The sequence below is a fragment of the Toxotes jaculatrix genome, chromosome 17, assembly GCF_017976425.1.
Source record: "Toxotes jaculatrix isolate fToxJac2 chromosome 17, fToxJac2.pri, whole genome shotgun sequence".
Lineage (NCBI taxonomy): Eukaryota > Metazoa > Chordata > Actinopteri > Toxotidae > Toxotes > Toxotes jaculatrix.
The window spans coordinates 22,877,900-22,898,769 of NC_054410.1; the positions used below are offsets into that span (position 1 = coordinate 22,877,900).

Sequence of the window (20,870 nt, forward strand, 5' to 3'; positions counted from 1 at the left end):
AGTCCAGCACCACATTACACACACACACACACACACACACAGGCAGACAGGGTGAAAATAAAACCAGCCATGCTCTCGTGGTTGGTAATCGGGTGAAAACGCTTCTTCCTTACCTGTTCAGAAAACCCAAGCATCTCACCTTCCCACCAGGGGTTTCAGGTTTCAAACACGTACGCCAACGTAGAATCTCAGCGTAAGATACGCAGCGCAACTGACCGAGAGAATAGCAAAGTGTCGTGACGCCACTTCCTGACCGGTAGTTTTGCGGGAAGTTCGGTCCTCTTACAGCTTAGCCGGTGACAGTACAGAAAGCATCTTTAGCCTACGGTCAGGCGATAAACAACAAAGTGAAGGTGTGTATTCATCTTGCCATTAAGTGAAATGTGTAACTGTCGCTTGCAATCGACAGTGTCGCAGATTTGTCAGTGTTTGTTATTTAACGTCGTCATGCAGCAGTCAACGCGAGATATCGATGCTAACCAGACAGCTCAATTAGCATTGTTGTTGACCAACATTTATAAAAACGTAACGTTCACCACATAGCTAACGTAACGTTAGTGTTTCCCGACCTACACTGCCCACAAACGCTTTTTGCTTTAACGACAGGAGGCTGTTATCTTTGCACTACACATACTGGTAATTAGCGTGTATTAAAACTATGTTTAATGAAACTAAAAGCTGCACACCCTTTATTTCATTAAGGAGTAGCGGGCGAACCCATGACATGTTTAGCTAACTTCGTTATTAAATACAAGTAGTAAATAACCCACCCCTTTGTTATTTATATTTGGATAAGTGAAAGTGAAAGCCTCCTTGGTTTGTTCGCAGTATAGAGTTTAGCTTTATTTAACACTATTAGGCTGCAAGGCATGGAGTAGTACTAACAGCCACAGATGACTGTGCGTTTCAGATGCCCCCTAAAGCCAAGGCAGCAGGGAAGGGCAGAGCTCCAGCTAAGAGGAAGCTGGCAGAGCAGTTCCCACCTGGAGAAGTCCTGACAGACACCGGGAAGAAGGCCTGGAAACTGGGAGCTCCAGTTGGCCAGGGGGGGTTCGGTCTCATATATTTGGGTAAGAATAAATGGTACACTGATGGCCAGGTTCAGAAAGACAAAAATGCAATGATAAAAGGACTCAGACTTTATGATTTTCTCAGGCAAAACTAATGCCTGAATTAAGACTCAAAATAATTCAATTTAATTCAACTTTTTTTAGATTGTAAATATGCTATTTTTTGCACATTTTTGGTACTTGAATTGCATGCACACTTATTGTTTTTCTGTACTTGATCCTTTTTTCCTGTTTTTCTTAGCCGCCTAACAAGTAAATTTCCGTGCTGTGGGATCAATAAAGTCTTATCTAATCTTATCTTACTTGTTACATCAGGAGCTATGTGTTGTGCACAGAAGAACTAGACACCAACCAGAGCCGTTACATTAATTGGAGATTAAAAGTGACATAATTATATTTATAACAAAAATGAGAGGCTGAGAAAACCAGTTGATAGTTTTGATGTGAGTCTTTTCACTCCTGTCTCATGTCTAAAGATTTATAGCTTTGTTAAGTTGAGAAAATGATAATTCGGGGATACAGATGGTTGATGTTAAATACAAAAATGAAATTCAGAAAGAAATTGGCAAAAATTAACCATAATGAACCGGGGCCCCAGAGGGCTAATGCATTTAAATGCAGCTTTGTACTGTGCAAGATGTAACTTGAAAAGTCAGACATTTCACTGATTTGTAAGCACTGTTTTGTTCTGAAATTATTCCTTTCTCTGTTCTCTAGCTGAGGAGAACTCTGCAAATTCCGTGGGTCCTGATGCTCGCTATGTCATCAAAGTGGTAAGACCCTAAACAACATGAAAACAAAAGCAGCACACCTCAATATGAGCACAGGGCACTGCCTTGAGTGCAACTTGGTCTTCACATACACGTTGTTTACTGTAGTTTTTGTTTTGTCTTCTGAAGTTCTCCCTGATCATAGTGCGAGTAGACAGAAGATAGAGTGGTTAAGCACTTGAGCCCAGCAAGTGGTCAGTTTGGAGATCCAGTACACAATTTAATTGGAGTGAATTCAGCCCCAGAGTCAGACTGTGACAGAGGGTTTTTTTTTTTACGAGGGTTTGAGATAGTTAAACCAGTCTGACTGGCTCATCCTCCTGTAAAGATCAAAACTCATCAGAGTGAAATGTGACAGTGAATCCAGCAAACAGCCAATGAGGTGGAAGAGGAATCACATTTAACCGCCAGTCTCCTAGTTTATACAATTTTAAGCCAGTAGATTTTTAATATACCTTATAAAATGACATTAAAGTGGCCAGTTTAATTGAAAGAAGTTTTTCTCCAGTTTTTTTTAATTTGTAATTATCAGCATCTGTTAGAACCCTTACGGATTAAATCAACAGTCAATTTCTCATGCTCCTTTTGGCCATGTCTGTCCATTTGTGGCCTGTAGCTTTCTACAGTGTGTTCCACGTCATTGGCTCTTCTTGCTCCTTATTAGTGGCTGCGTGGCCCATTCAGAATGATGAAACAGTGTCAGAGGCATTCAGTGAAAGAAAGCTGTCTGGCTGTTCAGTCTAGTGAAACAGTGATTTCACCCTTCTAGTACAGTTTCTCCTTATTTTTTTTGCCTGTTGTCATTTTCAACAAGCAAACGACTACAGCCTGACAACGGCAGTGGAAATCACAGCAACCTTTCCAGTTCTGTACCATTTCTTTTTTTTAAATTTGAGTGCAAAGTTGAATCTTTGAAACATGTAGATGCATTTCAGAATATCTTGGTTTGGATTTGGTTTGTTCCCCTTCTGCTTTAATGACAGCAAAACCTGATGACCTCATGATCCTGCTGCAGTCTGGATCCTTCTCCACAAAGATGCAAACCAGAGGCTGCACCATGTCTCTGCCGAATGGAGGGGATATTGAGTATTCCCACCTCCATGTTTCACTGTGGGTTTGATACACTGTGGTAACACCCTCTCTGCTGTTTATCTCCTTACATTCACCCTTGTTTTGCTGCCAGTAAACTTAAACCTGGATTCATCAGTAAACAGGACTTTTTCCAGCCATACTCTGTGAAATGCTGGTATTTCTTAGCCCATCCCAAGGGTCTGGTCTTGTTTCCCCTCCTGAGAAGGTTTGGTTTAAAAACTGTTACTCATCCTCTGAGACCACTACAAGATAGCCTTCTTTTGACAGTACTTTTGCTATTGGAGTGTTGCATTCTTTATTTAGAAAATTCAGTATCTGTGGTAAAGTTGCTTTTCTATCTCTCTGGTAACTAAACACAATGTATTAATCTTTTGGTCCACAGTTGGTCAATGGCCCAAATTTGCTTGAATTTAATTCATGACCACCGTGACCCTCAATACCATCCCATCCACTGGGATGGTATTGAGCAGGTGGTGAGTGGTGCCTGGTTTCCTTCAGACATGATGCTAAGAATTGAGGCCAAACAGTTCAGTCTTGGATTCATCAAACCAGAGAATCTTGTTCCTCACTTTCTGAAAGTCCTTTGCTATTTTTTTGCAAACTCCTTGCAGCTTTCATGTGTCTTTCACTGAGAAGAGACTTCATCTGGCCACTAAACCCTAGATTGGGGGAGTGCTTCAGTGATGTTGCCCTTCTAGAAGTTTCTCCTGTCTCCACTCAGGATACTAGGTCTTGGTTGTCCCAAACTTCTCCCCTTTAAGAATTATGGAGGTGAATTATGTCTTAAATTCTGGGCTAAGAGCTCATTTGTAAGACAAAGCTACATGTAAGATGTCCCAAGTACTTCTGTTGAAACTGTGGTCAAAATAAAATGCAAAGACAGTTTCCTTCCCCGTGTGGAAAATATAATGTCAGTGAGACATTATATAAAATGAATATTCATAGAAGAGAGTAAAGAATAAAGAATTCTCCTTCAGTTGTTCTCAGTGATAACAGACTGACTAAAATAGAGTATGCAATCACAGGATTTTCTGTCCTGCTTAACAAAACACACAGCTGTGCAAATAACAATACAAATGTAAACAGAAGTGCTCATTTGACCTTTTAAATATGGATAATCTCCAATTAATTGAAACATTGTTTTTGTTTCTACGAACCAGGTCTTCAGGGTTAGCCACAAGTAATTTACTTGTGACGCGGTTTGTGGCCAGTGTGCATGTAGGGAAAGGGAAACATGAACATGAATGATAAACCTTCAGGCTTATGGATCTATCTGTCACACTGGACTTTTTGAAGTGTATTTCATCTATATACCTGCACCAGTAACAACACGTCTACACCAACACAGTCCCATGTTTGTGCAGTGCTATTTTTTGGTTTTAACACCTGTTAAATTGAATGAAAACTTAAATGTACTTGTTTTGTCCATAGGAGCCCAGTGAAAATGGACCACTGTTCTCTGAGCTGAAGTTTTACATGCGAGCTGCTAAGCCTGATCTGAGTAAGCCGCAGTTTAATTAACACACATGCACACACACACACACACACACATCTGCATGCCTGATTTGTAACCATCACACACACGAGTGGAATTATTTAGTAAATAATGTACGTGCATCTTGTCCTCCATGACCCTTTTCAACCCCAGTAGTGTGTGGATAGAGACACTATATTCTGGCTGACATCATTCACATTTTAGATGAATGATCAACGATTTATGTCTGTCAGCATGTGAGTTACTGATACAGGCTAGTTTGTCAGGTGTCTGCGTTTCACGTCTGCATGGCTGAGTTGTTCTAATCTCACGCAGAAGTACATACATACACACATGTGACTTTTAAATCACATGAGCATATGTACTTTGTCTTGTCCTCCGTGACCATTTTCCCACACACAGACACACACACACACACACCCACTAGAAGTATGCCACCAAATCAAAGTTAGCCTTGTGTTCATAGCACAACACCAGGGCAAACAAATAAAGGAAAGCTAACTTTCTTAATTAAAAAAGACAGTCTTGTAGCATAGGCATGGGGGGGGGGGGGGGCTACAGAGGAAGGGAGGCTTTTGGTGGAAGCATTGTTGGCCCCAGGCCACAGCTTTGCATTTTATATAATAACAATCCAAATGTCAATCTCCCCTGACAATTAACTGTGATATTACTAAGGAACCAAAGGCTCATATTTTATTCATGCTGGAATCTCACATTGTTGGTAAATATTTGTCCCACCAGCAGATTAGCTTGCAGCCACGCTGCCCGGCTCCCCCAGCGGAATTCTACTCTTATTACTTTGAGCATCTCAGCCATCACCCACTTACACACCATCACCAGTTAGCAGGGCGTTCACAGGAAGTTTCAGTAACCAAACTATCTTTACATGATATACATTTCATAGATTTATATGCAGACTTTGAGGACATTTTAGACAGAAAGAGATATTCAAAATTTCCTCTTGTCTTGCAGTCCAAAGCTGGATGAAATCTCACAAGTTGAAAAGTCTGGGAGTTCCCAAGTACTGGGGCTCAGGTCTGCATGAGAGAGAAGGGAAAAGGTAAATCTCTGACCATTCACTGCATTGGTTTTTGGGAAAGATTGATCAGATTTTAGGTTTAGTTTCACCTGGTCATGGTTTTTTTTTTCCTGTGGTAAATGGCTTTGTACTGTGCCACTGTTAAACCAGATTTCATTTAAATAATAGAGGAAGTACAAATTGCTTAAAAGTGCATATACTCAAGTGCACAGAAAAAAAAAAAACAGGAAGCAGTTTCAGGCTTATGGTTCTATTTTATAAAACGATTTGGTTTTATAAAATAGACAATGTACAGTTTGAACTCTGTAAACACAAAGAAATTCAACTAATATTTTACAAATTTTAAGAATATGAAACGTAGCTACCGAATTAAAATATTAGTAATAACGACATGCATAACTGAGCTTGTCTTACACTTCACTTCAGAAGTATTAAACATGTTCTCTTTGTGCCTTCCAGATATAGGTTCATGGTTATTGACAGGCTTGGCACAGACCTGCAGAAAAAGTTTGAAGAATGTGGAAAGAAGTTCCCCAGAAAACTGGTCCTACAGCTCGGTCTTCGACTGGTTGGTTATTTTATGATCAGATTGTTATTTGTGTCATTGTGCTTGAAAGTTTTCCACTGAAGTGCACTTATGGTAAATAGCACATTAATGGAATTACAGGAATGTCATTTTGGCATCAATAATAATGACTTTGAGGATATCATATGAAGAAGAATGGAAGGTCCAAACTTTTGTAGCCCCTCTGCATTACAAAGCCAAAATCAAGTTGCAATATTACGGTTTCTCGCAATTACATATTCATGTATATAAATATGGGCGACATGAAAGCTTCCCAAAAGTGAAGCCAAAGCATCTTGATTGCCCCCTGCTCGTTGGCTGCAGTGTGACTCATAAACCCCGCCTCCTCCATGTTAGCTAATGGAACATGGACCGTATAAAAACAATGGGAAGTTATTGAAGAAATGATCAAACCTTTTTGGAGCCATATTTTTTCATCATACTTTCATGTAGAAACATGGTTGAAACTTTAAATGAGTCGTGGGACTTCAGACTATATTTGGTTAAATCAGGATTTTGATAGTAGTTTTTGACAAAATGAGTGTTGAAGTTGTACGCGTTTTTTTTTTTTTTTTTTTTGTCTCTTTCGGATTTTCTAATGAGTGTGTGTTGTGTTGACTTACAGCGCGCTGATCAAAACTCACATAGACCTCCATGTTAAACTGAGCTCTTCAGGTCTTGTCAAGAACAGAGAGAGTTTCTGTTTTGTTGATAGAACTTGTACTTTTCAGTTTGTGTCTTATACACTGTTGTCTGCTGGGGATACGGAGTGGGTTGTCTGTGTATATACATTCTGCTCCAAGGGCCCTGTCCACTTGTGCAGATGCCCAGCATGATGACAGCTGATTATCCTGGGTACGCACCAAGCAGCAGACACAGTCAAAATTTCGCCACTCATTTTCTAGTTAGTTATGTGATGCAGTAAAAAAGGAAAAAAACTTGAGACAGTGGCTTCACCATCTCATCACTACTGCACAGGCTCTGGCTCCAATTGATGATAGCAGCGCTGCGTACGATGGGAGGAGGTGGAGACATGTTGTCCACCTTTACATGCAATCACTGAACACAACAATGCTTTTAGTGTCCAGAATCCATAGTGGTTTTGAAGAAATACCCTGTTTAAGGTTCCATAAATAAGTATAAGTGAGTGTCTTAGCGTCTTTCAGCTTTCTATACCTGGTCAGTAGCATCAAACCTGGAGTCTTTGCATGTACACCTGGTGTTGATAAGTGTTGTGTTGTCTTGATTCAGCTCACACACTGATGGTGACAGTTGGATCAAATCCAAAAATCCTCACATTACTTCCCAGATGGTTCAGTGTCAGTGTCACTAGTTTGCTTACTAATAGGTCACTAATAGGTCAGACAAGATACTCCTCAAATGTTAATACCAGGTAGAAATGGGCTCTTCACATCAGATCTAAAAATATGTTTTTCTTGTTTAGCTGGATAATCTGGAGTACATCCATGAGCATGAGTATGTGCATGCTGACATTAAAGCATCCAACCTCATGTTGAGCCACAGTGATCCCAACCAGGTCGGTAGAAGTTATACATCATACTGAATTTCTGTTTTGGGGAAAATGAAAAGGAAATGTGCTTCCACAACCTTAAAATTTCAAGCACTGCATTTTGTTAACATTGGGAAACCCAAGATGCTTGCCTAGCAAACAAGGTGGGGGGGCAGGGGGGGATATTTAATTTGAAGATTAATAATATATCGTTGGTGGTATTATTAAGGAGCTATTTATAAATGACAATTTAAAAACTAGCCCCTCAGGATTTTAATATTAGGTATGTTTGTAGCTGTGCTATTTTTGATACTGTCCCCTGGAGTCACAGGGATGTAGGTTTGGTTTTATTACTGTACATTTCTTTATTAAAGCCAATAACCAACTGTAGTGTATAAGCACAATGCAGACTAAATAATAATCATGAAGGTTGTGTAGGTGGAATTACAATTTAAAGTGTAAAGATTGGCATCATCTGCTGCTCCTGCTTTTAGTCTTTGTGCTAAGAAAAGCTGAGCAACCTGTCTCTTGTTTGTAGTGCGTGACCACAAAGGAAATTTGTATTCTCTATCATAAAGTTTGATTCCTGGAATCATTACAGATAAAGGTGTAGAAATGTGGAAAGTGTTAAATGTGACCTTGCTGTTCTTGGTTTGTGTATGTGTAAATGCATGCCTGAATCACTGTTTTTGTGACCTGTAGGTTTACTTAGTAGATTATGGGCTGGCATATAGGTATTCACCTGATGGTGTCCTCAAAGACTACAAGGAAGATCCCAAGAAATGTCACGATGGGACCATTGAGTTCACAAGTATCGACGCCCATAAAGGAGCATGTAGGTACAAGTATTTTACGAGTAGCTTTATAACCTCAGATACAGACTAGAAAGAGACTCAGAGAGCACAGAATGCCAAGGCCAGTGTCAAGTAACATACTCCAGATTACAGAAACAAATATGAAATTCATAGTAAAGGATCCGGATCTGCCCCAAAACAGAATAGGTTCTTCCCTGGCTCATGTCCCATCCCTTGGATGGAAAAATAATCCACATAGTTAAGTAATCAAGTTTTGGTATTCACAACTGGATAACAGTACATTCCACTTTAAATGCTAGATTTGCTAATAATGCGTGTTTGCCGCTGCTGCTGATCTGGTTGTTGTCTCCAGCTCCATGTAGGCGGAGCGACTTGGAGATCCTGTGCTACTGCATGGTTCAGTGGCTGTGTGGTCGGCTACCCTGGGAGGACAAGCTGCAAGACCCCCTCTACGTCAGAGACTCCAAAATCAGGTGAGAGAAGCCCTCCAACCACTGCACACATCAGGACAGCTCTTTCAGTGTTATACCAGCAGTACTACTGTAGCCAAATCAAGTCAAGAGAGAGCAGGAGGAAAGAGAGCATGGCACAGTAATAATAGTAGTAATAATGATAGTTAATGAGACTAATAATGGGGGCAGTAGGTGGCCCACAGCCACAAGTCCAGACTCTACAGCTCTAGAGGCAGATGAACCTGCAGAGAGCGACAGGAGTAGAGGAGAGACGAGAAAGAACAGAACTACAGGAAAGAGAAGAAGCTGAGTTAGTAACATGTATTAATGGGATACGAGTACAGATGGAGATGCAGAGGGAGAAGAGAGAGGAGCTTGGTGCATCATGGGAAGTCCTCCGGCAGTCTAAGCCAATAGCAGCATAACTAGGGGTTGGTCGGACCCTCACTGGTAGATGGTTCCATAGCAGAGGAGCCTGAGAGTCTCATTCTACTTTTGGAGACTCTAGGAAGCCTACATTCTGGGAGCACAGTGTTCTAGTGGGGTAACAGGGTACTAATTTGATCAGTTTTATCTGTAGTTAAAATTTTATCATTAAAGAAGCTTGTAAGTCATTGTTACTGAGAGCTACTGAGAGCTATAGGAACACATGGATCAATAGAGCTGTGACTCTTTCAGCCTGGTTACAGAGCTGAGAAGAAACCTGGAGTTGTTTTTATTTTCTTCTATTAATGAGGATTAATTGGCTGCTCTGGCAGCCTGTTACTGTAGATCTGTGTTATGTTGTGGCATGGTAAGTGAAGAATCGGGAGGGAAAGCTAGGTCTATGGTCATTTTATTGGCACCCTGGTAAAGATGCTCCCAAAGCACAAAAATCATCATCAGCTGTGTGTGTGTGTGTGTGTGTGTGTGTGTGTGTGTGGCATCAGGTTCAGCTCTCTCTCCTTTACAGCCAGAAAAAAGCTTGTGTTTCAGGTAGTCTGCTGCAAAGTTGATCACAAAGCTGCAATAATATAAACTGCAGGTTGAATGTAACATAATTAACAAACAAAATTTATCAAAAAAAAATTACAAACTAATATTACTAAAATGAAGTTTGACCCATACAAACAACTTAACATAACAAAACACCATAAGACTAATGCTATACTGATGAGACTGGCAGGAAAAATGTGACTCAATCCTTCTGTTTGATTTAACTATGAATTCACAGCTGAACCTTTAAACCACTTAATGACTGCTGTTAAAACATCTCCGTACCTGCTTAAGATATTCCCAAAGCACAAAAATGATCAGCCCCTGTGTATACGGCAGCAGTGTCAGGCCCATAGACTGTATAGAAAAACTTCAACAAAACTCCGACTGAATGAAAAAGACCAAACACACAACAAAGCACAAACACACCCCTCCCAAATTCATGGATGCACATTGCCAAGGCAACGGCACAACGGCCAAATCTAGAGCATCCTGCACGGCGTGGAAGTTGATGCTCTTTTTCATTGCTGAAGCATAACACACCTTATTATATAAAATATAATCAAACAAACAAACAACATCCACACAAACACAGCATCTAAAACACAACGGAGTAAAAACTAGCAAAAGTGAGTGAAGAGAGGTCTGTAGGTTTGTAGCTAAGCTAACGAGGAAAGTAAAGTCACCTGGCATAGAAGTTTTAATTATGCATCTAACCAGATAAATACACTGTGCAAGGAAATTTGTTTGTTTAGGTTATAGCTATAAAATATAGTCAGAGAAGGAGACAGCAAACTGTCGCTACAGTTGCCAAAGCTAACATGCAGAGAGGACAAGACGGTTTCCCAGAGCCAGCACATCAGCTCCAGGTGGCGATTACAACTCTCCTCCTGCTATAGCTAACACCACACCAACAGCATATCTTGGCAAACTAGAAAGTAAGCTGAATGTCAGTGGGCAGGTAATTTAATGTTACCAAACACTCTGATGTGACACCCATACCTGCTTGCTTGCTAACTAACCAGCTAGAGTTAGCTGTCACAAGCATTAGCAAACGGGACAAAATGACACTGACCTGCCCTGGCCTGACCACAGCTCTTCTTTTTCAGTATTTGTTTTTCTGACTGTCAGTTATTTTGTCCCAAAATGTTGTGTGTGTGTATGTATGTATGTAATGTGATGTGTTAGGAGAAATGTGTTTATCTTACTTCAATAACAAAAAACAAAAAAAAAAATTGTACACACTTGACACTGATTACCTCCTTTACAGCCAGAAATAGCTTCAACGCATGTTTGCATGTTGCCTAGCTACTTAGGCGGGCATGTACCTAGGTAGCTAGGCATTCGTGGGTACATGCACAAACACACATACAAACACACATTCTTGTCTCACTAACTTTGTGAGGACACTCCTTGATGTAATCTATTCCCGAGTGCCTTACGTGAGCCCTAACCTTTACCCAGGTCTAACCTTAACCCTGACTTAAACCTGATTCAAACCTGAACCCTAAAACCCAAGTTTGAGAACCAGCCGAAATGGCTTCTCTGCTCCAAAATTTTCTCACTCCATAAGGTCTGTTACTCCGACTGGTCCTCACAAAAATAGAAGTACAAGTATACACACACACTCACACTCCATATATATTGTGCAATACACATTGAATCAAAGGAAACATGTACATAAAATGATGTGGTGGATTACAGTCACTCACATTAACCTGTGACGTTCGCTTTCATGTAAAATGTGGAAAGTGGAATTTGGAAGATTTTGGCAAGATTGAAGCAATTTTGCACTTTTACTTTTCATGTAGACTCCGATGTATTAAACTGAGAATTTTCAAACGTGGGGAACAAATCATGCTGCTTGTTTCTCCCTTACAGGTGTCAGGAAAACATCTCCCAGTTTATGACCCAGTGTTTCTCCTTTGAAGAAAAGCCAGGTGAGAACACACACTGGTGCTGAACACAGGGGTGAGTGTAGACTTGCCATGGCCATTAATAAGAGAATCTGTAAAAATTCCACTAATAATACCCTTTACCCTTCAATTTCTCCAGCTGCTTAATAACCCAGTAGTACAGCACTATTTGTATCTCCCAGCTGTCTGTGTGTGTCTTTTCCTAACTGATAGCTCACCAGACAAATGGGTTAAACTTATCCTTCAGCAGAGTGTTAATTGAAATAGGTTAAGACCAAACCACCTCACCGTACTCAGCATTCATGCACACGCACTTATACACATAAAGAGAAAAATGGCTTTGGTCAACCAAATTGAATGACATGTTTCATTCATCTTCAGCCTGATCTAAGTATAATCTTTCAAATCAAGACTTGGTTCTCAATAGGATAGCGAGTCTAATAATGCGTACCGCAGAAAACCATTTTTAGCTGCGGCTGTAAGTGGTGACTTCGACGTTTGTTGTCTCACTGTGGTAAGAGTTGCCATTTTAATGTTGGCATTTTGACCTGCAGGCAGTGTGTCGGTTCAGGCAGCGGATACAAACGCGAAGCGTCACACCTCCTTCCTTCTGCTCTGTTGAGCACGACCAAACTGTTGTTTTGCAACTCCATCTGTGTTTGTGTTTGTGACTGTGTGTCAAGTCGGAAAAAAAGTCACACCAAACAGAATTAAGCACGATGCTGCGACCAGAGTAGAACATTATGGTGATGACAGTCTGTTGGCACAAAGATAGTCTGCAACATGAAGAGAGAGATGTTCAAGTCCAGTCAGGGTTATTTATTTAGTCTCCCATAACAAAACATGGATCAAAGCACTTAAATAGCTAACTCCCTGTGTCAGAACACAAAGTGATGAGATGCTGAATACAAATTAAATAAAGGCACTACAACAAAAGAACTGAGTATACTGTTTCATATTAAAAAATATAACAGATAATACCTGACCTGTATGACCTAATCTGGTACCACGGATACTGACATACAAACGAGTAGCTCATTGCAGGCTTTCATTTTAGGATGAACCAGGTGCATCATATTGTCATTGCAGATGAAATCCAGAAGTTCATGGAGGAGGTTAACTCTCTGGGATACCAAGACAAACCACATTACGAGAAGCTGCGCTCCATCCTGCAGGCCGGGCTGAAGACCATTCAGGCTAAAGACGACGGCAAGCTTGAGTTTGCTCCCGTCAGTGGAGCTGTACCACCTCCTGCCAAGGTTAGCACACACACACACACCCTGAGACAGACAGCAGCTTGAGGAATTTGAGTAACAAGACTCCTTGATAGGAATTCTCTGCTTGGACCGTGTAGGGTTCATGTTGCCCCACAGGGCCTATAGCTTTGCTTGGTCTTTAAAAGAGGCTACTGCCAATGTGTTGCTACATACAGGGGTCAGTATCTACCAGTGCCTTACCAGTTTTTTTTTGTGTATGTATGTCCTATCAGCAGAATGTACTTAAAGTATCAAGGTAAAAGAAGTCATTATGCAGACTGGCTTACGACTATTGATTCACTTTAATTCAAGATACTTTATTTGTCCCTCAGGGAGAAATTTAGAGGCATCAAGTCTGCAAACAAAGCATACATAGACGAAAGCAGCTTGTTTGCTCTCGCAGGCCACAGGGCGCCACACAAGCAGTGCTCCTTACATGAGCAGCCCATTGCATTACACTCACGGAGCACTTTATTAGGAACTCCTCTACAACTGCTTATTCATGCAATTATCTAATCAGCCAATCCCCTGGCAGCAGTTCAATGCATAAAAATCCAACAGATACAGGTGAGGAGATTCAGTTAATGTTGTCAGAATGAAAACGTGATCTCAGTGACTCTGACCATGGAGTGATTGTTGGTTTGAGTGTTTGTTGAAACTGCTGATCTCCTGGGATTTTCACACACAGCAGTGGCTGGAGCTGACAGAAAGGCTATGCTAACTCCGATAAGCACCCTTTACAGCTGTGCTGAGCAGAGAAGCATCTCAGAATGAACAACACTTAAGGTGGATGGACTGCAACAGCAGAGACCACGTTAGGTTCCAGTTCTGTCAGGCGAGAATGTAGATCTGCAGCTGCAGTGGACAGAGACTCACTGAACCAAGTTGTTGACATGTTGCCAGACCTGTGTGAACTGGAGGAATAACACAGCTTTACCCTGCAGTCTGATCATGTTACCAGTCAGGCTGTTTTTTTTTGGGTTATTGTTAGACTGACGATCACACACCCAGTCTGCCCAGTCAGAGAGACTGGAAACATAGTAGTGGTGGCAGGAGTAGTGGACGAGCCAGGAGAGGTGGAAGAATGGAGAGGGAGAGCAGCTGGACTAAGGGCAGACTGGAGACCACAGTGACTCACTAACACCTCTGGAGATTCAAAGTGGTTTAGCAACGACGGGCCAGGGCTAGCTGGTTAGCATGCTAACTTCAGTAGATATCTCTCCAGTTGTTTAACATAATGTCAAACTGTTATTTCTTCACATTCTGTCCATCCTTAGTTAATTTTTTATGTTTTAAACTAAAATACTTAGATATTTCCCCTTTGATGCACTGTTCCTTTGTATTCCATCAACTTTAAAAATAAATAGAAAAAAAATCAATTGTGACTTATGCAAAAGTCTGATTTTACAAGAACACAAGTACAGACCACAGATTCGGAAAGACCTTGTGTCTCCATCTGACTTGTGATAAAATGAAAATCCTGCAAAAGGACCTTAAACATGCCTGATGAAATGCTAAAAGACTGAGGACAAAGCTGCATGTCCCTGAAATCTGTATCTGGATTATAAATTTAACAGCACTTAGCAGCTATATTTTATGTATTCTAGTAGGTCGGCACTCTAATATTTATTTTATTTGCAAGACACGCAGTCTTATTTGTTTCCTGCTTTCCATCTTCCTGTTTTTCCTCCTCATCCCTCCTCCGGTGCCGCTCGCTCTCCCCCTCTGTCCCTCTCTTGCTCTCTCGCTCTCTGTGCATATGGAAGATGCCACCGGGGACACGGCGTTGCCAGCCGAAGGGTTACCGGGCCCCGGCGCTGGTTACTGTATGTAATTATCCCACCAATCTGTTCACCTCAGCGGGTGCCGCATGGTGATCATGAGGTACCAATTGTCAAAATGGAGGCAAAAATGGAATGGAGGCCAGGGGGGTGAGTGATAGTTGAGAGTGAGAGTGGAGCTTCATTATAGAAGCCCGGGAAGGAGGAGGACCGACCGAGGACTTTTGAACTTTGTTAAGTCATGGTGTATGGAAAACTCTTGGCTGTATTAGCAGGGACTGTCAGAAGCCTTCAGCTTTGTTGACCCCACTGTTAAAAGCCACTTTATGAGCAGCAGAAAGGAAAGCTGGAGTGTTAGGTTGGTGCTTTGTGGTCGAAACAGTGCAACAAATAATCTGATGTTTTAATGGATTAATGTCTGCGAGGTCTCGGTGACTGGTGAGATAGCAGAGCGGTAATTGCCTTTGCTCAGGCTTCACACACAGAGGGGCTGGAGGCTCAAGGCCTGGTCTCAGTGTCTGCCTCTTCATTGCTCTCATCGTCAGATGCTGCACATCTCCGGGACTCCAACAAACTCCCTGCTTTTGATTTTCTTTAAAAACAAAAATGGCTTCATTTAAATACAACAGGGTTTTTAAAGGACTGGGCTGCACACTGCCGATCCCCCTCTCTTCACTTTTTTATTTTCTTCTTCTTCTTCCAGAAGACGACCAAGAGAAAAAAAGCAGAGGAGGGGGAGACTGAGACTGATGGAAGTCCGCTAAAGAAGAAGAGAGTCGCAAAGAAAAAAGGTATGAAAGCAGACAGTAGAGTCAGATTGTTGTATGTTAGTGTCTTTTAAGAGGAAATGCTTTACTGAATTTTCCACTGCAGAAGTAAACGGGGTGAAGAAGAGTCAGCCAAGAAAGGCACCTAATGCTGGAAAACAGGGGGACCCAAAATCCAGACTGGTGGAGATGGGAACCCAGACCTCACCTGGACTCGCCCAGAAACAAAGAGGCAGACCAAAGAAAACCAGCACATGAACATCCACCTGTATGCACTCCTCCCTCCATCACTCTGTCCTTTCTCTGCCTCTTAAAAAAAAAAACTTTTTTGAAGTTTTATATGGTTTTCCATCTGTTACACACTGATAGTGGCCAAAGTTTGATTGTATTTGGTATGGTTACATTCAGAATTCTTATAATAAAGAAGAAATTAAATTGTTAATTGTTCAGTTATTTTTAATGAAAGGTTTCAAGGCTGAGGGTCCGAGTGTAACTGGATCTGCCCCAAACATGAAAGGGTCCTTCTGCAGGCAAAGGTCCCATCCCTCCACCAGGGTTGGTGTAAATGGGTTCAGTACTTTTTGTGTAACCCTGCTGACAAACAAACGCATGATGATGGGGATTTTTGGCACCATCACTATCTCTCTATAAAGCATTTAGACGTTGTAACTAATGGCTAAATTAACAGTTAACCAATCAATTACCAATGCTTTGTTGATCAGTTGGATGACATTCATAAGACGATAAAGGTCACCAGGTTGTGAAGAATCTTTGGCTGGTGTTTATTCTGTCTTTTTGTTGATGACACAGTTATAAATCTTCCAGATGAACAGGAGCTAAAGAGACAAGCGTCCTGCTAAAAGAAGACAACCCAAATGCTTCTGATCTGTAAAGCACAAGTAAATTATTGATTAGACATCGACAAATCTATCAGTAACTGGATCAAAATGAAGATTGTGTCCTGAATGTCCAGCAACGGCAGCTGCTCTTCCTGAACAAGTGAATCTGAATACAGGGATTCAGTGATTTTCCTTAGTGAGGAAACACTTCAGCTGATTTTTGGCTTTCACCATTCAAACATTATAAATATGGATTCACATCTGACTTCCTCAAACCTTTGAAGGAACAGATGCAGAGTTGCTGAGGTCTGTATGTCAGCTCAGGTAATGATGCACCTTACAGAGCAAGCAGGACAGTGATGGTCACATTTTCTGACCAGACGGTCAAACCTGAATTGCTGGGTTCCAGGTGCAGGTCTTTGTCCTCTTGTCCATCCCTGTCCTGCTTCTGAAGTGTCACATTTCTGACACATATTTTTCACATTGTTGTGAAACTTGGGTTAAATCGTCAGAGGTGCATTTCTGTCACGAGTGTTAGAGGGGAAACATTTCACACATGAAAAGCTGTTGGCAAGATGTCCATTTTCCTTCCATCCACCCCTGTCCTCAAGCTTTACAGTCCATCCCTGATGGGACCCCCCACCTTCCTCATTAACTCCCAACAGGCTGCCCCCCCCCTTTCTTCCCCACAGAGGAAGACATCTCCACCAATGTTGGTGTTGTGAGGGCCCGTAGGGGCCCCCGTGGTGGCTGGTGGCTTGCCATTGATTGTTCCAACCTCTTGAAGAGTAAAGAGCCCCCTGCCTGGCTCCCCCCCCCCCCCCCCCCCCCCCCCCCCAACCCACCCCCACCTCCCAGACACTGACCTCGGGGGCTCCACAGCCGCAGTACCGCAGTAGGGGGCAGTGGTACATAATGGCAGCAAATGAATGTAGGAGTGTGTGGGGGGGGGGGGGGGGGGGCAGGGCTGGAGAGCTGGAGGGGAAAAGGGGATGACACTTAAACACAACGCTACCATCTTTTCTGCTCTCAGAGAGAGGTGCACATTTTCACCCCGGCCAGCCTTTTTCATTTTGCATGGACATGTTATCCAGCGGCCGGGCTGGCAGGCAGTTGTTGCCCCTGTGTTTTGGTGTGGTCGGCCTCCCGATTGGCGAGGCGGTGGCGCGTGAAAGCCTCACAGCAGTGGCCTAACCACCGCTCTCATGATACAGATGCCAACCCTCCCTGGGACCACGCGCCAATAACTCAATAACAGTTTCCACCGACCAGTGGGTTTCCTGTGTTTGTGACAATTGTCACCATTTTGGAGGGGTGGGGGCGGGAGGGGATCCAAAGTGTTGAAACTGAAGTGGAAGGTACAGCTGGAGCAGACTTCATGCGGGGTCCGAAAGTTCAGACATAAAGGAAAAACAGACTTCGAAATGTTGGAATGTTTTCATCCTTTCTGTGCTTTCAGTTAGCAACCTTCATCAGCACGTTGGGCTCAGGTTCGTTCTTTGGCATTTTAAAGCAAAACTATGTCATTTTTAAATGGACATAAAGTAAAAATGACAATTATTTTAGTTTTCACTTCTAAATCCTATTTTTTCAAAAGTGATGTCAAGTGACATCATCGGAGTGCGTCCAGGCAACAAGGTGTGGACAAAAGCAAAGACACCAATGAGTTTGCCAGCCACCATTAACCAAAGGACACATCTCAGGTGCCTTAATTGCATCCAGTTCTCTCTCACTTGCGTCTTTTCCCAGCAGCTCAGTTCCTCCCTCTGAAGGAGAAGACGTTCGGAGAGCTCCAGCTCCTCGCTCGTCAGAGCAGAAGTAAGAGCTTTAGCAACCCAGTGAAAGTGCAAGAGTTTTTCAAACAGATCATCCTGATCCGTGTTGCCCAGAGAAAATCAGCTCATATTTCAGAGATGCTCAGCTTTGTGCCTTTGCTTTCTCCGTTCCTTCTTCTGTTTTTCTGTTTTCCTTCTTTGTTGATTGTATAAGGTTTGCCTTGGACTTTCAGTTTTGTTTTGTTTTTTGGCACCTCCATTGCACTATTTGTTGGTTTTGTGTATTTGAATTTGTGTTTTTTGTGTAATTTAACCAAAAAAAAAAAAAAAATCACATTGAACAGAAGAGAGAGAACAGTGTGGCTGAAAAATCTATGTAGCAGAGCAACACATGGACACATAACTATACAGCTCAAAGTTCACCTTAACCAAAGTCAGATTCCTGCAAGTTAACACACCTTCAACATGACAAACAGTAGTAGTAACTGTGTATTCAGTTTGTGCTGCTGTCACATATTTCATTTTGTGGCAGAGCAATGTAATCACAGAGGCAAAGGGAAGAACTTACCGGTTTTAGTATGATATTCTTTATAAACTCTGAAACATCTGAGTGTACTGAATTAAGGCTTTTACTGCTCATTTACTGCTCAGCTTTTTATTTCTAAGAAGAAGAACATCTTTGTGTCGTCCTACTTTAAGCTAATTCTTGTTTACTGTGTGTATTTTCAAGTGAGGCCACATTTAAAACCTTTTCTTCAGGCTGCTTCTGTGGAATTTGAATGTGATTACCATGAACAAGGCTGGACGACCCAAAGGATGCCAGTTGATTCTGGTAATCTGAGACTGCAGGGCAGTGTAAATCGTACTGAAACAACAAAATCACTAATCACTTCGGAAAAAGTAAAAAACTTTTGGATTCAAACCAGCCGAGGCGTATGAAGGAGAAGTGAATCTACAAAAACTCTGACAGTGCTGCAGTGTGTTCAGATTTTTTTCAGTCGTCACGTGAGCGTCGATGTAGCCTGAACATCTGCTGGGGTGTGTTCTGTTTCTCACATCAGCAGCCATCAAACTGGTGTTCCCTTTTCCTTTTGTTTGTTCTTTGGTTGTTCTTGTGTTTATTCATGGGATATGTGGGTGTACAGAGTTATGATTGTGTTCCACATGTTCCCACTGTGTCATTTCTATACTGACTGTAGCTCCAGCTGAAGGTTTAGGTCACAACTCAACAACCCAAGACAGCATCTCGTCACCTGATCTGAAATACGTGCAGCTTCTCCCTGAGCTGCTGAGGAACTCCAATGTGATTTGCTTTTTGGTCAAAAGATTTCAGGGACAAGGAGTGAACAACATTTTCTAACTATTTCATATCAGTACATATGTGTATGAGTAGGATTTTGGCATGAGAGCATTTAGCAGCTAAGGATATTTTCTCTGGTGGAGAAGAAAATCAGAGCTAAAAGGAATCATTAGGTGAACACAAACACCACTCCAAATAAATGCTAATGTTGCTCTGTCTGTTAGCAATAAAACATAAATAAGGTGAGAATATGTCAGTGTTGTTTTTTTTAGCTTGTTGCACTGGACCCAAGTAGGAAAAACCTAAACTCATGCAGCTTTTTAAAGTTTCTGATTTCCGTTGAAGGGAGGAATAAAGTGGCAGATTGTTCTGAACAGAAGTAGTATGCTGTGAACTGTTCACTAAAATCTGCCAAAATCTAGGATGTTACCGTTTTGACATGTTGAAGAATGCATGTACGATCTGGCTCTGGCTCTGTTACAACTCAAAAGATTAGCTTTAAAAAGGTAAACGAAGTCATTTCTCTTTTCATTGTGATTTAATCTGATTCACGGCGACTTCTTTGTCTTGCGGGTTGTGAATAATGCGCTGTGTCAGTGGCCTGCGACGTCTTCTCTCTACCTTCCCCCGGCTCTTCGATTGTCACAGCTTAGACAGTAAATCTACATTTCACCCTCCACCCTCACCTGAAACCAAAAAAAAAAAAACTAAAACAGAAACTCTCTGAATTTCACCCACCTTCCAAAACTACAATAACAACTCTTCAACAGTTGCAATCATCCACACCTACCTCCTCCTGAAACTCCTGGATGAAAAGATGCAATGGAAATTTCACTCTGTTTGTGCTGTAATTTAGCCCTCCCTCTCCCCTTTTTCCTCAAAAATCATAACCCCCCCCCCCTCCCAAAAGACAAAAACACACAGAAAATATGCACACCGGTTCCAGGTGTGGAGGGGGAGGAGGGAGCGTGTGGGTGAAGTTACGGTACATTTGCCATTCTAGTTTTGTGTAAATATTAAAAGCAGCGGGTTCCTGGCGTGAGGAGAAGCCAGCCAAAGCGCCGGCACTAAGACAGGCATCCTTATCGGTATTGTGTTCAGACTTCGGCGTGCTCCCGCTGTTTGTAATCTGCAGCCGCCACTGTGAGCAAAACTGGACAGGCATTTATTGTCCCAGCAGGAGGACGCTTGACAAGAGAATGTTAAACACTCCGCTACCTGCAATTCTCAAAAGGCGATAGCAGATGTGATAAAATGTACACACACATTTAATTTTCATCTTTTCTTCTTTTTTTTTTTTTTTTTTTTTTTTTTTACGGGGAAGGAGAAGCATCAGAAATATGGGAACTTAGGTAAAAGGGTGAACTCTTTCTTTTCAGTGTCAGTGTCGTCTATTCTCCCTGTTCTGGATGCATCTGTGTGTATGTGTGTTCACTGATGTCACAATAGAGGA

General features: G+C 41.9%; 1 protein-coding gene across 1 annotated transcript; it reads left to right on the forward strand.

The window, feature by feature from the left end:
• Positions 1 to 254: 254 nt before the first annotated feature.
• Positions 255 to 16,110, forward strand: vrk1 (VRK serine/threonine kinase 1). The gene is made up of 13 exons (XM_041059910.1): positions 255 to 353; positions 911 to 1,070; positions 1,788 to 1,843; positions 4,364 to 4,433; positions 5,400 to 5,487; positions 5,926 to 6,034; positions 7,476 to 7,568; positions 8,244 to 8,376; positions 8,709 to 8,829; positions 11,665 to 11,723; positions 12,789 to 12,958; positions 15,440 to 15,527; positions 15,610 to 16,110. The coding sequence occupies exons 2-13, from the start codon at positions 911 to 913 to the stop codon at positions 15,759 to 15,761; spliced, it is 1,299 nt and encodes a 432-aa protein (XP_040915844.1). The 5' UTR covers positions 255 to 353; the 3' UTR covers positions 15,762 to 16,110.
• The last annotated feature ends 4,760 nt before the right edge of the window (positions 16,111 to 20,870 follow it).

What these genes read in the sequence shown, in the direction of transcription:
- vrk1 (XM_041059910.1), top strand. Translation starts at nt 911, where the DNA reads ATGCCCCCTAAAGCCAAGGCAGCAGGGAAGGGCAGAGCTCCAGCTAAG. An exon ending in CTCGCTATGTCATCAAAGTG is followed by an intron (nt 1,844 to 4,363) that starts GTAAGACCCTAA and finishes TTTTGTCCATAG; the next exon opens with GAGCCCAGTGAAAATGGACC. An exon ending in TACAGCTCGGTCTTCGACTG is followed by an intron (nt 6,035 to 7,475) that starts GTTGGTTATTTT and finishes TTTCTTGTTTAG; the next exon opens with CTGGATAATCTGGAGTACAT.